General features: G+C 31.7%; 2 protein-coding genes across 7 annotated transcripts in view; one reads left to right on the top strand and one right to left on the bottom strand.

Annotated features, from left to right (window-relative positions):
* The window catches only part of LOC106870766 (secernin-3), a 277,131-nt gene extending 271,638 nt beyond the window's left edge, over positions 1-5,493 (top strand). For 4 of the 6 annotated variants that reach the window (XR_016241846.1, XR_016241843.1, XM_089351982.1 and 1 more), the window contains one exon: positions 101-267. Coding sequence is in view for 2 of the 6 variants with exons in the window: in XM_089351980.1 (XP_089208106.1) it covers positions 101-260 (160 nt within the window). In the remaining 4 variants the exon portion in view is untranslated. Of the gene's footprint in view, positions 1-100 lie in introns of all 6 variants that reach the window. The other 2 variants (XM_089351980.1, XM_089351976.1) reach the window with 1 other exon arrangement.
* A 3,913-nt stretch (positions 5,494-9,406) lies between these two features.
* Positions 9,407-20,273, bottom strand: LOC106870755 (apoptosis-inducing factor 1, mitochondrial). Its single transcript, XM_014916954.3, has 2 exons — positions 18,996-20,273; positions 9,407-11,718 (listed from the first exon to the last, which is right to left on the bottom strand). The coding sequence occupies exons 1-2, from the start codon at positions 20,090-20,092 to the stop codon at positions 10,335-10,337; spliced, it is 2,481 nt and encodes an 826-aa protein (XP_014772440.1). The 5' UTR covers positions 20,093-20,273; the 3' UTR covers positions 9,407-10,334.
* Between the last annotated feature and the right edge of the window lie 1,398 nt (positions 20,274-21,671).

Below are 21,671 nucleotides of genomic sequence, written 5' to 3'. Positions count from 1 at the left end.
ATAACACAATGTAAAATGTATTTATTTCAATCTTTATTTTCTAACACAAAACAAAAATTGACCAATTTGGTTCTAACAGTTCTAATGATTTTTCTTTCAGATCTACACTACAATCTGAAATCTACTTCCACGATGATGCTAGCCCACGTCCTTTGAGTTTTTCATGTGGAAACTCATGCAGTTCCCCTGTTTCGTGTGGCACCGGCTGTTTTCCACTTTCCCTGAATTTAAATTCTTCAACTAAGAAGAAAAAACAATAACAAGAAATTTTTTAGTTAAAGGGAAGTTTCTTATATATCAATACTTTCCACATACACACATACATATATATACATATATATATGCATGAATATATAAGTCCCTTAAAACATAAATCTGATACTTATTTAAACTCCATCATATATATATATATATATATATACATACACATATATATAAATATATAAAATATATATATATATATATACATACACATATATATAAATATATATATTATATATATACATATATATAAACACTCACACACACACATTCATTGTGACTACATCATAAGTATCTACTACTCTATTCTGTCCTAGGAGTAGACAAAATAATTTTGATGATTAATTTATTAATTATACAAAATTAATCTGTTTCTAATTCTTAAATTTTGATGGGTATTAAAATGTAAGATTTAATATTTGTTTGAAGAATTTTCTGTGCATCCCTAAAACATACTTTTTCATGCATATATATATATATATATATATATATACATATATATATATATATATATATATATATATATATATATGACTACTTCTAATAATGTTTTACCAATCCTAGAAGTATTGATTTTCTAACATCAAAATTATCTACTAAATCACCACCAATATTTATATTGTTAATAAATCTTGTAATTTGATTTTTTGGTTTCAAATGTAATTTCTTTTATTATTATTTTGGACTGATGTGACTAATAAACCATTTTAATTTAAGCATTACAATATAGACAGCTATATTATTTACTGAAAGCTATATTTAGACACATTGCATATATACACAAATGCACACAGGGAGAGCAATGCAACTCCTCCACACACACATGTGACAGCTACGTCACTAATAAGACAATCCTAAATAGAGAACTGAAATAAAAATTCTTTATATCATAGATGATAATTTTATCAGTTAACTGCTGAATGTGTAATAAATAATTTTCAGTCACATCAGCCAAGTTTTTTTTTCATCATTTTCCATAACTTTTAGTGCTTTTTATTTATTAATTTTTAAGTACTATAATTTTTTAAATATATATATTATTTCATTGTGAAAATTGAATTGTACTTTTGGAGAAATTCATAAAAGAAATGTATTTTTCTTATAGAAATCTTCTACTATAAATGAAATTAATTTGTACAAGATTAATGTAATGTGAAGTTTCAAATTTGAAACTAAATATACAAAGAAATTTTAAAATATTATATAACTATTTGAATTTTTCGAATTCATTAAAGAAATTTTGCTACATTTAGTAGCCTAAATATAAATCAAGTGGTAATCCGGACGTTTGTGTCAACGTATGGTAGTAAAATATTCCAAAAAGTTTCAATGACAAAAAATGAAAGTATCAACGAACGATTGTTCAAAGTAAATAATATAATGCAATAAGGAGCAGAGGAGAAATTAAAGAGCTATTGCTTAAATTCAATCCATCTTATAGAAAGATTGGATTGAGTTTAAACATTTTTCAGTTTTTTTTTTTATGTTTATTGTTCTTGAAACTTTTTTGATATTAATCAATAGCTATTTATTAAATATGACCGGATACAGTTACCTCCCTTTACATATCTCTTCTCCTTGATGTATTAATGTTTTACAGTTATTTCCCTTGAAAGGGAGGGTTAATTTTTGTGTACCTGATCGTGATACCCAAGGATTTAGAATTAATTCCCTTGTCTACGCTTTTTTTAAAAAAAATTGAAATATTTCATATTCAAGTTTTAAAATAGTCGGTTTCTTTTAACTAATGCATTTATCTTTAATTATTTAAAATTGAGACTTTAATGCAAACATAAAATATAAATTCACAGTAATTTTTCTATTTTAAATAATATTTTAGAAATTAATTTAAAACATTTTATATTTAAAATAGATTTTTAAAATTTAATTTTAAAGGTTTGCAATATTTTTTTAAAGAAAACATTGAATTTCACAGTAAGAAAAGCAGCACATGTTCAAATAATTTCAATATGCACCAACTCAAAAAATACCCTATTATGATATTTTTAAGATAATTTAAGTTAGTTTATCAATTATGTTTAAATTAATATGAATATAATTTTAAATAAAAGAAGTTTGAAGTGAATGTATTTTTATCTACTAAATGATTTATATTCAAGGATTTGTTAGAAGTGGTATGGATGGTGACACATAATATAAATATATTGGATTTATCTCTTCTTGTTAAAAAACTAAAACATTATTTTAATAGACAACTATGATAAATAACACTAGACCCATGTAACTCTTAAAAGAATTTTGTTTACTTTGTGTTTGATATTTTGGATTTTGTTCCCCTCACCCCATCAAAAACAGTTACCCGTATTTTCTACCTGTAAATATTTTATCCTTCAGAACCATTTTTCCCCCCAGCCCATTCATAAAATTTAATAATAAAATAAAGAAAGAAAAATATTAATTATAACAAAAAAAAAATTAAAATAACAAAACTTTTGACATTCAAGATTGTGCTTTCTATGATTGCTGTATGTTTGTAGTTGTTTTTTTTTTTTGTTTTTACTTGATTATTTTAATTTCAACAAGAAAATTAAACAGAAACAAATTAAATAACAACAACAACAACAATAATAATAATAATAATAATAATAATAATAACAATAATTTCTTCTCCGTTTCCTCTGATCCCTCTTCAATTCATTCAATTTGGAAACCTACAAACTGGACCTTGATAACAACTTATGGGTTTAAAGAATACTTATATACATGATGATGATGATGATGATGTATATTGTAAGTTTTATTGTATTTCTTTTGTGGTTGCAAATGTTTTATAATTTATTTTCTTCTAATTAAAAATAAACTATAAACTATAGCAATCAGTGTATACTTTTGTTTATTTTGTCTCCTTGCATTTTAAATTTCTTCTCATTCATATTCATTCAAAGACATGGTAGGCCTTGATCCATCGTGCAATGGAATAAGATTGTTATTGGACAAGTGCTCTGCGTTTTCAGTACTGATTACATCTTAAATATACTTCTGGTCTGTCAAATATATATATATATATATATATATATATATAATGGGGCATAAGAAGTGTCTACCAAGGTTTATTATTACATAATGTGTGTACTAATGTTTTGATTCAGATTTGTGTTAATACACAAAGTTTAGATGGAAAAAGAAACATCTGATCATTCAAATGCTTTAATACCAAATGGTAAAGCAGTCACAACTTCTACAGAAGTTGATTTATCACTGAATGATAAAGGTATGCTCTTACTGATCTTTGGTGTGTGTGTGCACACATGTGTGTCTATGTATTATTCATTCATTTATTTGTGTGTCTATTTTTTCCATGCTAGCATGGGTTAGATGAATATATTATTGAGGTACTGTTTTACAATGTCTTCAATGGCACAAAACCAGGACATCATTGACAGAGGAAAGACAGCAACATTACCACTCATAGCTAAGCAAATTTCCAGACAAGCACAAATATTAAAAAATACAGACACACACATGTATACAGACACACACATGTATACAGACACACACATGTATACGCACATTATATTGTGTAATGGTAAATGTTGGTAGCTTTCATATCATGACATCTACATGTCCCATATATGTATATGGAGCATAATACGTGTATACACAACCACAGCCATGCCTGCATGTAAGTCATGCCTATGCATACATGTATACATAAGCATGTGTATACAAACACATTGATGTGTATGTATTCACATATATACATAATCACAAATGCATATATGTGTGTTCCTTGATAGCTATCTAAAATACTTTTATTCCAAATTAAAAATAAACCATTCTTCTTAAGTATTTTATTTTAGAAATACTGGAAATTTTGTTTCTCTTTTATCACCATCTACATTTTTTGTTTTCTATAGTGACTTATCTAAATACCTGAGTAGACTAACAGGTATCAGATATCTGGAAATACATGGATTCTTTCAGTTGTATAACAAGTTGTAATAACTATTTCTTTTGTCTTAGTGCAAACCTTCAAATTTTTTCAAGGTGACAAGTAATTATTGAATCAAGTATTGAGTTGAACTCAGTATATCACTAGAAGCTATTTTAATAATAAAAGTGGAAAGTAAAGTTGATCTTCGTGATACCTGAATTCAAAAAGATGCATTATCAAATATATTAGATTTTGTAAAAATTCAGATTTCAATTTTGTCACCCCTTTTCTGGTAAATCCTTCCTGGCTCCATCACAGGAAATAGTAACATCTATAACCTTCAAGTGTTGTGTTTTAATTTAATTTTGTTTCTTTTACTTCCAAATTTTTGAGTATCAACACTGTAAATTTACAATTGAGCAATTAAAACATTGTTAATTTTACACAAATGAATGCTGTAAATTGCTTCTGAATTTTAAAATATGATACAGGATTTTTTTTCAAAATTTTCTACCCATTTGATATGCAAACAATGAACAGTTATACCAGTTAATATCTAACTTAATTTATACTTTAGTTGTCAAAAAATTGAAATCTAATTATTTTACTGTAATATCTACAATATGTAACAAATGTGAACATCTTTCTTTTGATTGTTTTCATCATTTCAAACATTTTTTTAATCTTTTTTTTAAATAAATCAATTGACAATTTCATGAAAGAGTGCTTTTATTTATTTTTTTTTTGTTTTTGCGGAAATAAAAGTATTATCTCTTAAGAGATGAAATAAAATAAAATATAAAGTCGATACGAATCAAATCCAATGATGGATTTTGCTATGAGATGAAATAATTTCTACTTGATATGGTTCAAATATTTCCATTTCATTTTCTAAGATAAAAGTAACTACAAAGAAAACAAACATGAAACAATAAATGATTTTTAAACTAAGTTTTGCAGCAAAAATATTTTTTTAAATGAATATCTGGCCAGCTTCTAATAAAATAACATTTGAAAATTTACCCTTGTTATCTGGTTACAGATTAAATTGGAGCTTCAACTAATTCTTAATTCCTCACACCTAAACAATGTTCTACACAAGTAATAAAATCTATAGAATATGTATGATATATGTTTAAATATAAGTCAAAATATTTTTTTAAACTGTTCCTCAAAATCATATTTTATATAGATGATATATAACAAAACCATTTAACATAGCAGAAAACATTTCTTAAATGATATTTATTAGAAAAATGCAAGTTGTCCTGTTCTGTCTTACATCTGAACAAATATACAATAAATACCTATGTTCTTTGAATAAACATCTACTAAAATATATTTGTTGAGTTTTTTTTTTTTAGTTAAGTTTCTTTTAGAGCAAAATAAAAAAAAAAAACGTGCTTGATGATCTTAGGGCATTTTATCTTACTTTTTATCGGCTACCATTCATCATCATCATTATCGTCGTCGTTTAACGTCCGCTTTCCATGCTAGCATGGTTGGATGATTTGACTGAGGACTGGTGAAACCAGATGGCTACACCAGGCTCCAATCTGATTTGGCAGAGTTTCTACAGCTGGATACCCTTCCTAACGCCAACCACCCAGAGAGTGTAGTGGGTGCTTTTACGTGCCACCAGCACGAAGGCCAGTCAGGTGGTACTGGCAACGGCCACGCTCAAAGCAAGAGAAAATTGTAACCATCAAAGTTAACGGTCTCTGCAATTTATGTCTCTTCACCATTGTTTATAGCTTGACTCTAATATGGCACAGTCCATCTACTTGTGCAATAAAATATACAGATATATACTCATTATTTACAGTTCTGAATTAAATTCTTTCTGTGAGCAGATTGTAGAGAGGTGTGTTCTGCCAGGCTGTTATACTCGGGATACACTAAATGAGTGCTCCAAAGACTAAATAGGTTATAGGATAACACATTGAATGTGTCAGTGTTCTTAATATAGATGCACCCTAAGGATGTGAGCTGGCAGAATTGTTAGCATGCCAGGCTAAATGCTTGGCAGCATTTCATCCATCTTTATGTTCTGAGTGCAAATTCTGTCAATGGTAACTTTGCTTTCATATTTTCTGGGTCAATAAAAGAAGTACCAGTTAAACACTGAGGTTGATGTAACTGACTTACCCCACTCCCCTGAAATTGCTGGCCTTGTATCAAAATTCTGAAACCATTATAAGTCCACTCTAAGTGGTTGAAAGTCACTGGAAAAGATACCAGTTTTAAAGGTTTCATACATGAATACATTTACATGTAATACTCATCACTATTTTGCTGCTTAAAGAGGTGAACTGCCCTTTTCTATTGTATCCATTTACAGCAACATAAAGGAGCTCCCTCACTAAGAGTTAGATACTTTGGCCATAGATATAGCACAGCAGCAGAAATTAACCTATCAGTTGGAAAGTCGCTGAATGCAACACATTAGATCAGTACTTCACTAATTGAGTGGTACCATCTCCTCGGGGGTGGGAGTACAAAATTTTATAGTTACTTGGGTCAAAGGGGCAGTGAAGGGGGAAATAATAGATGCATCTGTATTTTTTTAGTCCATCCTGTTTAAATATTAACTTCAAAAAAGTTTTAATGCACTAAAATATAATTAAGTGATAGAAGCATTGTTAATGCCAATAGGTAATATCTTCCACTTAAAGTGGATATTGTGTTAGAATACTGCATTATTGGATTTTGATAGTTTGAACTCTTGCATGTAGTTGTGGTGCATTAAAGAATTTGTGTTTATATCACTGGCAGGTAACAACTCTTAATGTTAGACTTTGAAATGTGAATAAATATACAAAACCAAATATATATCACCTATGCTTATAGCATTCACATGTAGCTCTGGTGTGAAGTCACTCATGTCAAACTAATAGCAGAACTATATCATTCTGACCTGATATTATGTTATGATATTAAAATGAAGGGAGCATTGAGAAAGCATTAGCAAAATGGAAAAAGCAGTGGTTAAAAAAGCCTAAGCTCTGATGATCAACATTTTGTTAAATGATAGAGTCAGTTCTTAACCAGAGAAATACCCATCAATGGGATGTGTCCTTATTTGACTTAGATTTAAACAGTGGGACATATCAGGAATGGAATACAACATTGCAAGTCAACAAAATGTGCAACAATTTTTACAGTGCTTATTGCTGCTTATAAGAGTGATCTAGAGAGAAGGGTGGTAGGACTGGGCCCATTGAAAGCCACTGGTTTGGCTATAGAACAGCTCAACAAAGAGGATACAAACAACTAAGCCATAAGCTATCAAAACTTCTACTTACCCACTTATGACTTTCGTAATATACGCTATTGTATTTCAATGTTGTTCTGCAGCTCTAGTAACACAGAACAAAGACTGCATGGATGGCCAAGTCAAGCAATCAGTGGTTCAAATTCTCTGAACATCACTGATTTTTGCAACATTAAAAACCTTGTTTGTTCCAAACAACTTTGCTGAAACATGCTTATAGAGCAAAAGAAAAATCGTGGTACTTTGATAGAATCCACTTTGATCACATGTTATATAAACTGCAAAATAATTAATTGTAGGGAAGTTATGAAGATGTCCAGGCTATACACATGGAAGAGCAAAGTTTGGTCTTCAATTATGTAAAAGTAAGATGTATCTGAAGCAAAGGGTTTGTAGATTGTAATTAGTTATTTAACCAACAACATGCCATATATCTTACTTCAACATCTGACTTGTAAGCATCATATCACCATGTCTACATCCAGAACCAAGATACTTAGGTCATAGGTGGTTAATTCATTGGTTGGTTTGCAATGGGTAATTCAATTCTAATCTACCTGAAACAGACTAGCATTCTATCCATTCTATCCAGAAGTGGATATGTCTTACCATGTATTGCTAAAAAAATAAATAAATAAATAAATAAAACACACACATAGCGATAATCCCTGGCTACAAAGATCTTGTGGTTCTGAAAAAGTTTAGCTCCTGTAACATTGTTTTCTTCACACAATGAAAATTTAGTCGTTCTATAGATATAACAAACTTCTGTCTTTGGATGAGGTTACTATAGATACTGTTGCAGACTCCTGTTCTTGAGTGAGGTTACAGTTCACAGCCATAAACAATGGAGCAATGCATGAGTTTCATTATCTTTCAGTATCAAAATCCAATCTTCCAATGAATCAGAAGGCAATAGGAACCTGTTAAGAAACCCAGTTGAACAACTCACAATACCGATTAAGCTTTCTATGGGATCCCAAATATCAAAGAGGTTGCAAGATGTTTTGTCCTTTATATCAAACAACTATTAGAAGGTAGATAGATCTAAACAGTTTTATCACAACTTAGAATAAGTACTTGATAGCTGGGTTCCATTTTTGATGTCAATCATTCACTGTGAATTGGGATTAATGATATATTTTTTAACTCTTTAGGATTTAACCAGCCAAATCCATCCAAAATATTCTGTTTTATGTTCAAAATGGCCAGTGCTGGCCCCTTCACTTCTACTCTACAATGACATTCTAAAGATAAACAGCCACATCACTGAAATTTTGAGGCTACAAGACAGAACATGATTAATTCAAAATGAAATGAATGAATATGCTGTACATTTGACAGAATAATTTGAATGCTAAAGGGGTTAAACTTGTTTTAGACAAGAAAAATTAACACCAGTTCAGTAAATGGTTTCATATGGAATGTGCACTAGCTACCATAATATTTGTACTGGACATGTTTACATATTCATCTTGATGTCCAAATAAAGCAGTTACTAGATAACTTTCACTAACAGGACATATCGATCTTGCTATACTAACTTTGCAAGATACTGCTATATACTAAGCCTCAGTTTACCTAGCTTAAGAATAGACATCAAGCATGTCTAGGAAAATAACCTTTAAAATGCTAGTATACTATCCAAAGTCAAATTTCTTTTCATCTGTTTAAAGTTCTAGAATGAGTAAAGTTAGAGATTTGTTGGATAAAAGGGGGGGGGGGGGGGAACACCTGAAAGATTAAAACTTGGTATTTGTTATAGCAAGGATCACTAAAGAATAAATACAATATTAAGTTATCATTTTGCCCATCCCTGAAATAAAAAATCTGCTAAAATTCGTTAGTATATGAAAGAACAGCTTTAAAAAAAAATGCATGCAAAAAGTTGTTAGTAAAAAAAAAAATATATATATATATATATATATATATATATATGTATAACAGCAAGACAAAAATTCTCAAGACAGAAAAGATATTGTTTTTGGGGTTTTTTTAATAACATTTCAAATTTTTTAAATTCAGTTTTGAATATAACAAGGTGGTCTGCTCAGCATTTCTTTGTAACAAATTGAATTTTTCAACAAATTGAATTTTTCAACAAATTGAATTTTTTCTTAAAAAAAAAAAAATTATTACAACTTAATTACGTTAGGACTGGAAGGTTTTAAGTAATATTTCAATAGTTCATATCTAATCATGTACCAGTCCACTATAACCTACTCAGTCCCAGCAATTTATAGACAGAAATTAAATGTACAATTTCAAGATGTAGCTCAATGTGAAGTTACCTTGGTAAAATTATAGCCAAAGAAAAAGAAAACAATTGAGTCTCTCAGCCAAGAAAATGTAAAGACTGAAGTAGAATATGTTCAACAAAATGTTATTTATTTAAGCTATACATACCATTCATTGACATTGAAAACTTAGTTATAAAAAGAAATCTACAAAAATAGTTCAGGAGTTTTGAATAAGGCAAACTTCACTCCATATAACCTTCAATAATGATGTCTGTCATGGTGCCTTTCATTTCTTGAGCATTGATTTACTTGGATGATTTTTTTTTTTAAATGATAAAGCTGTTCAGAGGACTAATTTTACAATGATGTGGATTGCCAATTTTAGAGGAGGAAGAGGAGTGTATGAACAAACAGGAATTCTATCTGATCTCATACTACCAATTCAGTCTAGTTTGGTTTGTGTTTTTTTTTTTTTTTTTTTTTTTTTTTACCTGAAATCACTTAACATGATTTGTTCACTATTCAGACAAATATGCAGGGTTGCATATTCATATACACAAAACATTTTAAATATATAAAAAATATTCATGTAAAACTTTTCAAGTCGGTATTTCTTTAAAGTCACTTCTATATTTTCCCACACCCTTTCCCATTCGCACAAATGTTATGTCTCATGTATGTTGAATAATTTTGCTACTTCATGTAAATCTTCACTTTCTACACCATCTTTTAGAACTTTCCTAGCAATAGGCATCTTATTAAAAACATTCCACAAAAGAACTCCAACGACTACTTTGTCTCGCAAATAGAAAATTACACCTTTACCAAAATTCTCATCAGCATCAGGTGTAGCAAGCTGAGCAGCTGGCACCATGGAAGGTTGAGCAGACTCTTCAGTTTCCGATCGAAGACCTTCACCTGTGGCTTCTACAACAGCCTGTGGAGTATCTTTTTCAGTAGCTTTAGCAAAAACTCCAACTGTTGGTAAACTGGAATCTACAATACCAATTGCTTCATAACCCACATTTGGTCCTAGATCTGACCAGAACATAGACTGATGCCAATAAGCTTTTCCAGCACCAGCCATATTTTGCCCAGCCAAACGCCCACTAACAACAGCGTGATCATGATGTTCTACTCGGCGCCGGCCAAGTTTTATATCATAAAAGCAAGCAGCATCACCAGCAACCCAAACATTAGATCGAGCTTCTAGTTCAGCATTTACTCGAAAACCTCCAAATTTATCATCCACTTCAAGGCCAGAGGTATTAGCTAATTCAGTATTGGGTTCAAGGCCAACAGCAACAACAACATGGTCAACATCAAGTGATGCGCCATTATCCAATTCTAAAGACACTTTATTATCCTTCAGAACAGCTTTTTGGACACTCACACTAGGATGAACATCAACTCCTTCACTTTTAACCATTGATGTGGTCCACAAACTAAGATATTCAGGAAGAACTTTACCCATGTTTCCAGATTCAGGGAAAAGCTGATAGACTTTCAAGTCATTTGACTTAGATTTCTTCCCTAAAGCACAAGCTAACTCACTGCCAAGGAACCCCCCACCAATAATGGCTACTGACTTGGCCTCTTCTAGATGTTTATCCAAGCTACGGAAATCATCAATATTTCTAAATAGTGTGGTCTTCTCAGCTACATCTGAGTCAGCTTTTGACAATATTGGTAAATTTTTGGGTTTTCCTCCTGTAGCTATCAAACATTTGTCATATTTTATTACAGTACCATTGTCAAGATATGCTTGGCGTTTGCTAGCATCAAGCTTCACCACTTTTCTTCCAGACAAAACAGAAACACCACCATTTTCTTGATATGGTAATTTCTTAGGCTCTACATAAAATGCTTCAGGCTCAAAGAAAATACTTCTCTCTTTACCATTCCACTGCTTGAATTTCAAGTTCTTAACAGCTGACTTATCCTCACTGAACCAGAGTTCTTTAGAAAGGGGAGGTCGCATATAAGGAATGTAATTCTCCTCTCCAACAACAAGCACCTGAGCTTTAGGATCAGCCGATCTGATTGACCTACAATTAAAGTGGAGTATATTATGTAGGCAGGTTTAGGTGTATTTTTGAACAATTTAAATTGTTTACATCATTATTCTACTTGTAACCTAAATCTTTAAATAAATTTTAAGAAAATCATTTTATTCTTTATTTTAAAATATAATTATAATCAATATTATAAAATAATACATTGTTTCATTGTTTAAATAAGTAAAAGAAGCAAGACTTCTTTTTTTTTTACCCTGATAGTAATCAGATAATGGTTTGCAAAATTTTTTCCAGATAAACTCAAGAATAGTTTATAATAAACATAACATAAATAACTTTTTGCAATATTCATTACAAAATGAACACTGTTGATATAAACCCATTAATATTTCCACTCATCCTTTTTCTAATCCATTTTTACAGAAAATTCACTTATAAATATATCAGTATAAACAAAGAAAAACATGAAACCACCAGCAGTTTTCCACATGTTAAAGTTACAAAAAAAACACAAAACAAATCCATTTAAAATGTGATCAGTTAATTAGTTGCAGTCAAACTTTGTTAAAAGAACATGTCAAGAAACTAAAACTTTTCACAAGGAAAATTAAATACTGATTTATTACATAGATAATGATATTTGACACACTGGGAAAGGAAAATGGGAAGTTGTGATATTCAGCCTTTTCTCCAAAAGTGATTTCAGAGAAAAAGTTTTAAGCAAGTGAATCTAGGCCATGCCTTCAATTCACAGAAGAGTATTATAGCTTATAATTATACCACAGTCCTAGTCATACAAATACCCCAAACATCAAAAGACAACCAGAGTAAAATATATATACCATAAAAACTATTAAATAAAGGAAAAATACAGTTTGGAAGATTATTGTTCAATATTGGAAGATTAATGTTCAATAGTATGCACAATTGTCATTTTGCTCCAGAAAAAAAGAAAAAACATTTAAGGGTTTTTTTATTATTATTCATGAGTATTTATTGAAAAAGTACTTAAGGTACTTCTACAGACCATAAATAGACTAATCACATTCCTATTGAAAGACATTTTAAACTGATCTGATAAGGGCAGAATCTAAGTATATATGTATATGAATAATGAAAGTCCCAGTCAACATGAATCTTACAATAAATTTCACTCTACTCTCAGTACTGAGTTCCCTCACTTGCAGCAAACATTATTTTGTTAAAATAATTAATCTCAATTTAACATATATTCAGCTATAAGATTTCAAACTTCAACTGCTTTTAAAATTAAAACATTATCTGAAAACTTGTTCAAATTTTCACTCCTTTTAAATAAGGTAAGTGCAATTCTACTGATCACATACTAACGGATTCAAACCTATACTTAATATTGAGCACAAAACAGCAAATTCAAAGCTTACCACAACTAAAGCTATTGTTTTGCACCACTTACTAAGAAATTTAATTGGCTGACCACAGTATTTTGCATACTACAACTCTGTAGCAAAATGGATGAAACAGTGTTAAAACAGCATGTATTAAAAGCCCATGAGACTAATCTCAACCCATGCTCTGAAGTTTGTTTTAGCCTTCACAGCCAAGGTCATACTGGAGCAGCAGCTATATATGAAACTTGATGAACAGACACTAAATTTTGTCAAACTTTTGCACATAAGGGTGGGTTTTTGGGGGTTTTTTTCTCTCAGGAAAATTAAATATGCATAAGGGTCAGGAAAATTAAATATGCATAACTTATAGTTAATAACTATAGTGAACAACCATCAAGAATTACATAGCTCTAATCCATTGAACATGGTACCACAGAGAGAGATCATTCTCTAAATATTTTGGGATAGTAAGTAATGGTAGCTATAATAAAAAAAGAACAATATTTAAGAATTTTCTATCGAGTGTAATGCTACAATCTAAAATTGGGTAAATACACTTGTCTGTTAAATAATTAGTTAAATCAAGACAGACGTTTGTGAAAAACATTTCTGATTACTAGACTGATTAAAGTTTAATCATGCACTTAAATATGAGCTAATTATTATAAATGTTCCTTCTGTGAGATATATGAAATCAAAGTTAGAGCTAAATTAAACAATCTGTACAGGTCAGCCAAATCTTGCAGACCTATATCCAAACAATGGGTTAGTCATTCACCTATGATCATCCTCTTGTTCTGAAGGTCAAGGACTACATTTTCTATTATGTCCTTTCCTTTTTTAAGATAACAGGATGTGATTTAAAGATTTGGCTGTTATTTCTAGCAAGTCCAGTAATCACTTAGAGACTTCTTTGTTGGGTCATCTATCCACATATAGCTTCTATGACTGTTTGCTATCATACTACTGGGGTACTATTAAAGTAGGAGGATGTCAAATGACACAGAGTGACAGTTTGAAAAGCGAACAGTCAAAGGAGGAGTTGTTCATTTTACTTTCATTTTAGTTCTAAACAATATGTAGTATAGCAGATACTTTCAAAAATAAAAGAATTTAAAATTTAATCTTACACACATACACATAGTATGATATTTTACAAAGTAAGAAAAGGATTAATTTCTTTTATTTCATCTAAATAGATATGGTTTTCTCTAAAATTAATAAAACTTCCATTATGTTTGATGGCACAAATATAATAGTATGTATCATGAAAGACCACAACTGAAGTTCTTGCGTAAACAAATGTAAACCATTTCATATATATATAGGCACAAGAATGGCTGTATTAAGAAGTTTGCTTACCAACCACATGGTCCAAGGTTCAATCCCCATTGTGTAGCACCTTGGGCAAGTGCCTTCTACTATCGCCTCGGACGGACCAATGCCTTGTGAGTGGATTTGGTAGATGGAAATTTAAGAATCCCGTCACATATATATATGTATGTATGTTTTTATGTCTGTGTTTTCCCACCCACCCCCATCACCGCTTGACAACCAGTGTTGGTGTGTTTATGTCGCCATAACTTAGCAGTTCAGCAAAAGACGCTGATAGAATAAGTACAAGACTTTAAAAAAATAAGTCCTGAGGTTGATTTCTTCAACTAAAAAAAAAAAAACCTTTAATGACTTGAAACAAATATAATAAAAGAATATATATGTATGTATGTACCACTGACACAAACTTGAAAAAGTAGAAGACTTCACAAACATTAAACTCCTTTGACACAGCATACTAACATACTCAATTTTTATGCATTATTATAACTATACATACACACATACATCTCTCAGTGTACGAAGGTAATCATCTCCATGATAGCTTTAACATCCACTTTTCTGAGGAAAATCTTTGAGGCAGATCCTGCAGCTGGATGCTTTTATGCTTTCCCTGTTACCAGCCCTTGGCTGGTAACAAGGTATTATTTCCCTAAGTCCTTCCAACAACAATGGTCAGATAAAACATAACCGACTCAAAAGCTGGGTAAGTTTTTGTGGAAGACTATAATGACACCATTTATATATATAGTGACAGCTTTTAATCAGTGTACAAATGCCAAAGGGAAAATACAAATACACACACACATATATATATATATATATATATATATATATGTACAACAGGTTTGTTACAATTTGTCAGTCTACAGCCATAGCAGTAGACATTAGCTCAACAATACCATACATTTAGAATATACCTTTAAACCCTGTAGTTCCAAAGGTGTAAGATTCAACAATTTCAAGGTCATTCACATTTTTCACCCCATTGTTTAAATTTGTTACAAACTATTTATTATTACCTGCCTGCTTGAATATGTTTACATACACATGCATATATACAATATATTATCTTTAAATTGTTTAAAGATTTTAACTGTGCTCAATAGTACTAGAAATTAAATATTTGTACCAAATCCATACCCTTTTAAATCTATAGGCATTTTTTTAAATGTGCTAATGTTGTTTAATCCCAAGAAAATTCAATGAGATGATTACCTGGTTGTACACTTACAACTACAGCCAATGGTTTTTGTGTTATTTATTAAGGTAAGGTGATGGTTTAAGGGCGATTTAGCCACTATTTCTAGTACATAAAGTGATTACATAAAGGCTCCCTCATTGGAAGTAAACTGATAATATTGTTGGCTTAGATAGCTCTATTTGAATCTTGTATAATAATGACCTACAAAACTGAACTAACCTACATTAATTGTTGACCCTATATAACATTCTGTTGATTTTAGTTATCAAAAACAAAGAATCAACCTTGGCAACTAGTGGCTTTAGATGATTCTGAAGAATAAATAATGCTGATAGTTATTCCAGATTTGCTTTAAAAATCTACCTATTTAATTAGGTAAATTAACAAATAAAAACTTACTTTATTATTTTTAAAGTACACATATGGTAGCTTCAGATTTCTAATACAATTATTCTTTATTATACAATATCTTTTGTCATTTTATAGTTATTTGATAAAGGTTTTTTAAAATTATCTTTTTTATTGTTGCTCATTACATATGTTTGTATGAATGAAACAATTTAGGCTAACAACTGTGTCCAAAGCATCAGTTAATGGCTGCAATAACATAATATAAACAAAAGCATGCCTGAAACATTGAAATTAAAGTGGTGCCCCAGTATGGTTACAGCCTACTGATTGAATTCAGTAAAAGCATATGTCAATGAAAAGTTGTCTTTTTTGCTGTAGTATATTCCATACAGTTGACAATTATAAAAAGATGGAATGACAATAGTGAATTAACAGCAGGAGAAACTATACATTTAAGCAGGCATGGGCAACCATTTTTGAGAAGTGGGCCACAAAAGACAAGGCCACACTACAAAAAGAAATTAAAGGTAATTTTTCATTAGGTATACCAATCAGAAAGCTCTGTGGATTGCAATGATCACCAGAAGGATGATTCTGGTTAAGTAATTCTAATCAGTTGCTTGACAAAATCTATGACACAAAGGTATTTTATTGAGTTGGGTATCAGCTGATCAGCATTTCTGAATGTAGCAATCTTGCCTTCATAGGTTTGGCATATTGCTTAAAAATTAGGCCTTGAAACACTGTCTGCAACAATTTCCTGAAAATATACGACTGACCTTGATGAGTTAATGAATTAATGCTATGCACAAACATTATCATAGTTGTTTATGCTGATGTTTCAAAGGCTGGAATTTTGAATTTACTTGAACAGTTAGTGCAAGATAGAGCACAAGGAGTAAAAATTAGATATTTTTTCTGCTGGAATATGAATAAAGCATCGTAAATTAGAATTATCAACTATCATAAATTGCCAACCAAATATAGGTTTTGCCATCCAGGACATGATTACATATACATTCCAATTCACTAACCTAACATGCTAATAGGAATTGAACATATAAAGGGGTTAATGTGAAATTTAAGTGATATTAATCACAATTCTAATTAAACAGTGTAAATATATACATTTAACGAATGTTTATTCAAGAGAGAATATTTTTGTTCTATCAAACCTATTCTTTTAAGTTATCTCATTTGTATGTTAGTAATATGATTATAAAACCTCTCCAAGCTGACCCAAATAGTTAGAACGATATAAATGTATAAAAGTGGGTTGCAGTAATTAGCAAATCGAGTTCAGTTTAAAGAAGAATTTTTTTTTTAATTAAATGTTACTGAGTTGCCCAGATCAGCTCTAGTTGTGCAGAGATTGGAACAGAGGCAGTCAATCAAATCTAGAGAATGTCATAGCCAGTTGGTTGATCCAAAATTTTAAAATTCAGGATGGGACATACTACAGGTTAAGTGAGTATCAATTTCTAGATGATTTTATAACATAACAGCTCCCACGACCTTTATTAGCTAAGTGCCCTCGTTTAATTACAAAGTGGCAAAATCTAGAATAGAATGGGAATTAAACCCAATAATCACAAAAATGAGGGGGGGAAATACAAAAACAAGAGGATGAGTGGAAAACCTGATCATTTTTCTCTAAATTAAATAATTGAACAGTCAAGAAACATTCACTTTCATATGATCAGATACTGGACACACAATTTCGCTGTTCTTTGCTTTTTTTCCTTGCAATGTTTCCCAGTCTTTCTTTCTGTGATTCCAGTGTCACATACTTTAAACTATTTCACAAAAATTTTTTTGAAGTTTATAAGTTCATTGAAGTTCCTAAATTATTTTATAGTGACAATGTCAAATGTGACAATTCCAGTAACATTCACCCACACACAAGCACTATTGGTGCCATTGTATTTGACCAATGCAACAATAGATAACACATCAAATGTATTCTATCATGATAAAATAATATACGATTTTCTTTTTTTCCTTTTTTCGTAATTGAAGAGTTTTCAGATGTAAATTTCAAAGATATCAAAAGTGCATATGTTAAAATATCAAAATTATTTAAAAAGTTTTTGAACATTTACAAAAAAAATGGACCCAATTTGTAAGATTTCAACAAAGTAAATATTAACAATAAGGATTTCTAGCATTGCCACAAGGTGACTTTTATTTTCATTTTTTGCCTTTTGTTTTTTTTTGTTCTTTTTTTCTTAGGGAGGTAGCTGATTTAATCGACTTCAGTAATTGACTGGCTGCTTGGTTTTATAGGAGATGAAAGGTGAAGTCGACATTGGGGAGTGAACATATCACAAAAAAAAGAAATGATATTCAATGGAATTAGAAAAATATAGCATCTTGTAAGTAGGAATCAAGTGAGCAATACAATTCGACAAATCGTATTCGACGGAAACAAAAACTCATTTCCTATTACCGATTCCGTTTCATAAACTTAATATACGCTGATGTGATAGTTGATTTCGTTTGAGATCAAGTACCAGTAATACATAATGTAGTGGCAGTGACAGCAAGCAAATGCTTCGACAATTCCATGCTACTCTTTGCATTGCAACGAGTTCAGGTGAGGATGGTAACACCAGGTTGACTTGTTAATCAATATAGTATTCAGCAGTCAGTATCCGCCCAACGATGTATTTATAGGGGACAAAGAAATATTTTCAGTACTGTCAAACTAGCGTTTAAAATTTTAATACGTGAATCCACATGCTGTAGATGTTTGATTAATTAGCAACTGACAATCATAATTTCAATATTCTAACCCACCCCTTATCGATTATAGGTCAAACTCATAAAAAATAAAGAGTTCCAAAACAGCGATAGAGAACTAGTAAATTAGTGTGTATATATATATATAATTATCGCAATTGTGTTAACATACTTGATCGACTATCACGCTGAAGAAATATGTGTGTATTAGTAAGATTACGAAGAAAATTGAATTCAAATCTATGTATATATATATATATATAACACCAAAGACAATCGATAGACAAAGTTAGGCAAAACCATACCTAAATGCTGCAAATGAAGCAGTACCAGCCCCGATTAATAAATAAGGGACGCGTGCAGGGATAGCGGGCACTTGAGACCAATCAATTGAAGTCGCTTTCGATTCTGGTGCAACATTTTCGGCTGTTCTGGTGGTAGCCTCAACTTTCGGAGTTTCTGGCTCGGCAGCTGTAGCTGGTGGCGATGATGGAGTGTCTTCTGCAGGTGGAGGTGGTGGTGGTGTCTCTTCAGGGGGAGGTGGAGGTGGTGTATCTTCTGCAGGTGAAGGTGGTGTGACTTCAGCAGGGGCAGGCGCCGCTGGTTCTTCGGCTGGGGTAGGAGCCGCCGGTTCTTCGGCAGCAGGAGTAGGTGCCGCCGGTTCTTCGGTCACAGGGGCAGGTGCAGCTGGTTCTTCGGCCGCAGGGGCAGGTGCAGCCGGTTCTTCGGCCGCAGGGGCAGGTGCAGCTGGTTCTTCAGCAGAAGGGGTGGATGTGACTGATTCTTCTGTAGGAGCAGGTGCAGCAGGAGTGGGTGCGACCGGTTCTTCAGCAGTAGGGGTTGGTGCAGCCGGTTCTTCTGCTGGAACAACATCCAAATCTGGTCCAACGGAACTTTCTTCAACAACAGCTTCAGTGCTAGCAACAGCGGTAGCAGTACCGGCACCAAGACCTACTGCTTCTGGCCTAATTGGAACAGATTTAATGTTCGGGCCTGGATTCCATGAGAAACAATTCAACTTGTACATTGTAAATCCTGTAACCACCAAAAAAGTGGAACTAACGGCTAAGAAGATATTGTTTGAGCGGTTAATGTTATGGAATGATTCCTGCCAGGATCCCTTTGGTACAGGTAGATCATCCATCGTACTCTTCTGTTGCAAATCGATTTCTTTATCCGTTTTGTGTCCTCCATGTCCATACATACATCGAGAAAATGTCATATTGGCAGTAATAGAAGCATTTTCCTGAGGACAAACACCAAGTAGTTCATTACTTCTTAAATACGTGAAAAAAGTAGAGGACGGCTGTTTCGATAGGGAAGGTCGAAGATGGCAACCTGTACTGTAAAATCGCCGCAAAGAATACCTGCCTTGACATGAACTGACAACACAGCGATACATCTTTGTTTTCTTCTTGTATCAGTGATACTAACAAAGTATATATTTATATATACTGCGATTATTAGTTAGTGGTAAAAACCGAGAAAGTGCTGTGTGTCGAATTATACATGAACTACACGTGTGCGAAAGAGCGACATTATACAATCTAACACATTAGTAAAGAACAAGCCTCGTTCTGAATGGTATGAAGGTCAATGCGTGTGTATATGTATCTACTAAAGTGCCCATATATTTATACATGTATATGTGTGCGTGTATAAGTGCTTATGTATGAGAAGAGAGAGAGAGAAAGAAAGATATGCGTTAAGTCAGGGAAGGAAGCAGAAGAGAGAGAAAGAAAGATATGCGTTAAGTGAGGGAAGGAAGCAGAAGAGAGAAAAGAACAAATGAATCTATGTCAGTGCACATGTAATTTGATAGACGAAGCGGTCCTAAATTATCGCAAATGTGTGTGTATGTATTTTTCAATGTCATTCAGTCATGTACCAGGCGTGATACAAGCGACCGTTGCCTTCCTTGAAGTTCCTTGATGTTATATGAAATTATTATTTTAAATGTTTACTCATTTTTTTTTAAATTTTCTAATATCATTATTTTAAATTGTATTTTTCTTATTTTTATGTTTCTTTAAGGTGACGTTTATTAACTGTTTACTACGTCATGAGTTTTGCGCTAATGCATATATTTATATAGAAGTACACTTGAACCTTCGAAGAATCTCTTGCACGTTTAGAGTTAATTTTTTTTATTTATGCTGGGCATTTCCAGAGTTTGCGAATGCATATTTATTGCTTGCTTAATTAAATTTATATGCTTTATACGCAGTTTTAGAACAAATTTTTGCAATTAACGATGAAAACAAGTTTTTAGAGCTTAATACTGGTGAAATTACTTCGAATTAGCTGTACATTGACATCGAACTTGGCTGTTAGTTGATATTCTGATCCTCGGAATTTCGTCGGTATAAGATAAACGCATACACATTTTGCGTTACCTTAATTTTTCTTGCTTCTCATCCAATTTATTCGCAGTTATTTTGAGCAACCTACTTATTTCGAATTCCAACATGTTTTAGACTATTGTAGGCTTAGAGATACCCTTTAATGTATTAGAATTAGTTGAATTACTAAATGTGATTTTTAAAAAAGTGAACTCGATCATTTCTGTTACATTTGAAGGCATTATTTTGTTTTTCGGCATTCTGTGTATACTCTACATATATTCATTTTGTCTGTTCTATGTCCATACATCGAGCAATTGTCATGTTAACAGGAGTGCACTGTTTACCTTGGCAGGAAAATATCTTAAGCCTGAGAAATATATTTTAGCACTTTTTTTTGGCTAAGAGTTCTAGAATATTTCTGATCTATACATTTTCAAACGTTAAAAATTTATAATTAATACGTATGTGCGCGCTCATACGCTTAGTAATAAAACGATGCATTAAAACAGTTGGACAAACTGTTTTCAATGAGGGTGACATAAATATCTGAAAAGATTTCGAGGCACTATCATGCTATTAGCTGTCAGAAGTGAAGGTGCTCACTGCTAGTGAAGTATCTGTCTGTCTACCTGTTGC

The sequence above is a fragment of the Octopus bimaculoides genome, chromosome 1 (genome assembly GCF_046866305.1).
Source record: "Octopus bimaculoides isolate indiv1 chromosome 1, ASM4686630v1, whole genome shotgun sequence".
Classification (NCBI taxonomy): Eukaryota; Metazoa; Mollusca; class Cephalopoda; order Octopoda; family Octopodidae; genus Octopus; species Octopus bimaculoides.
The sequence above is the reverse complement of the archived record's forward strand: the minus strand, read 5'-3'. Positions and strand labels throughout refer to the sequence as shown.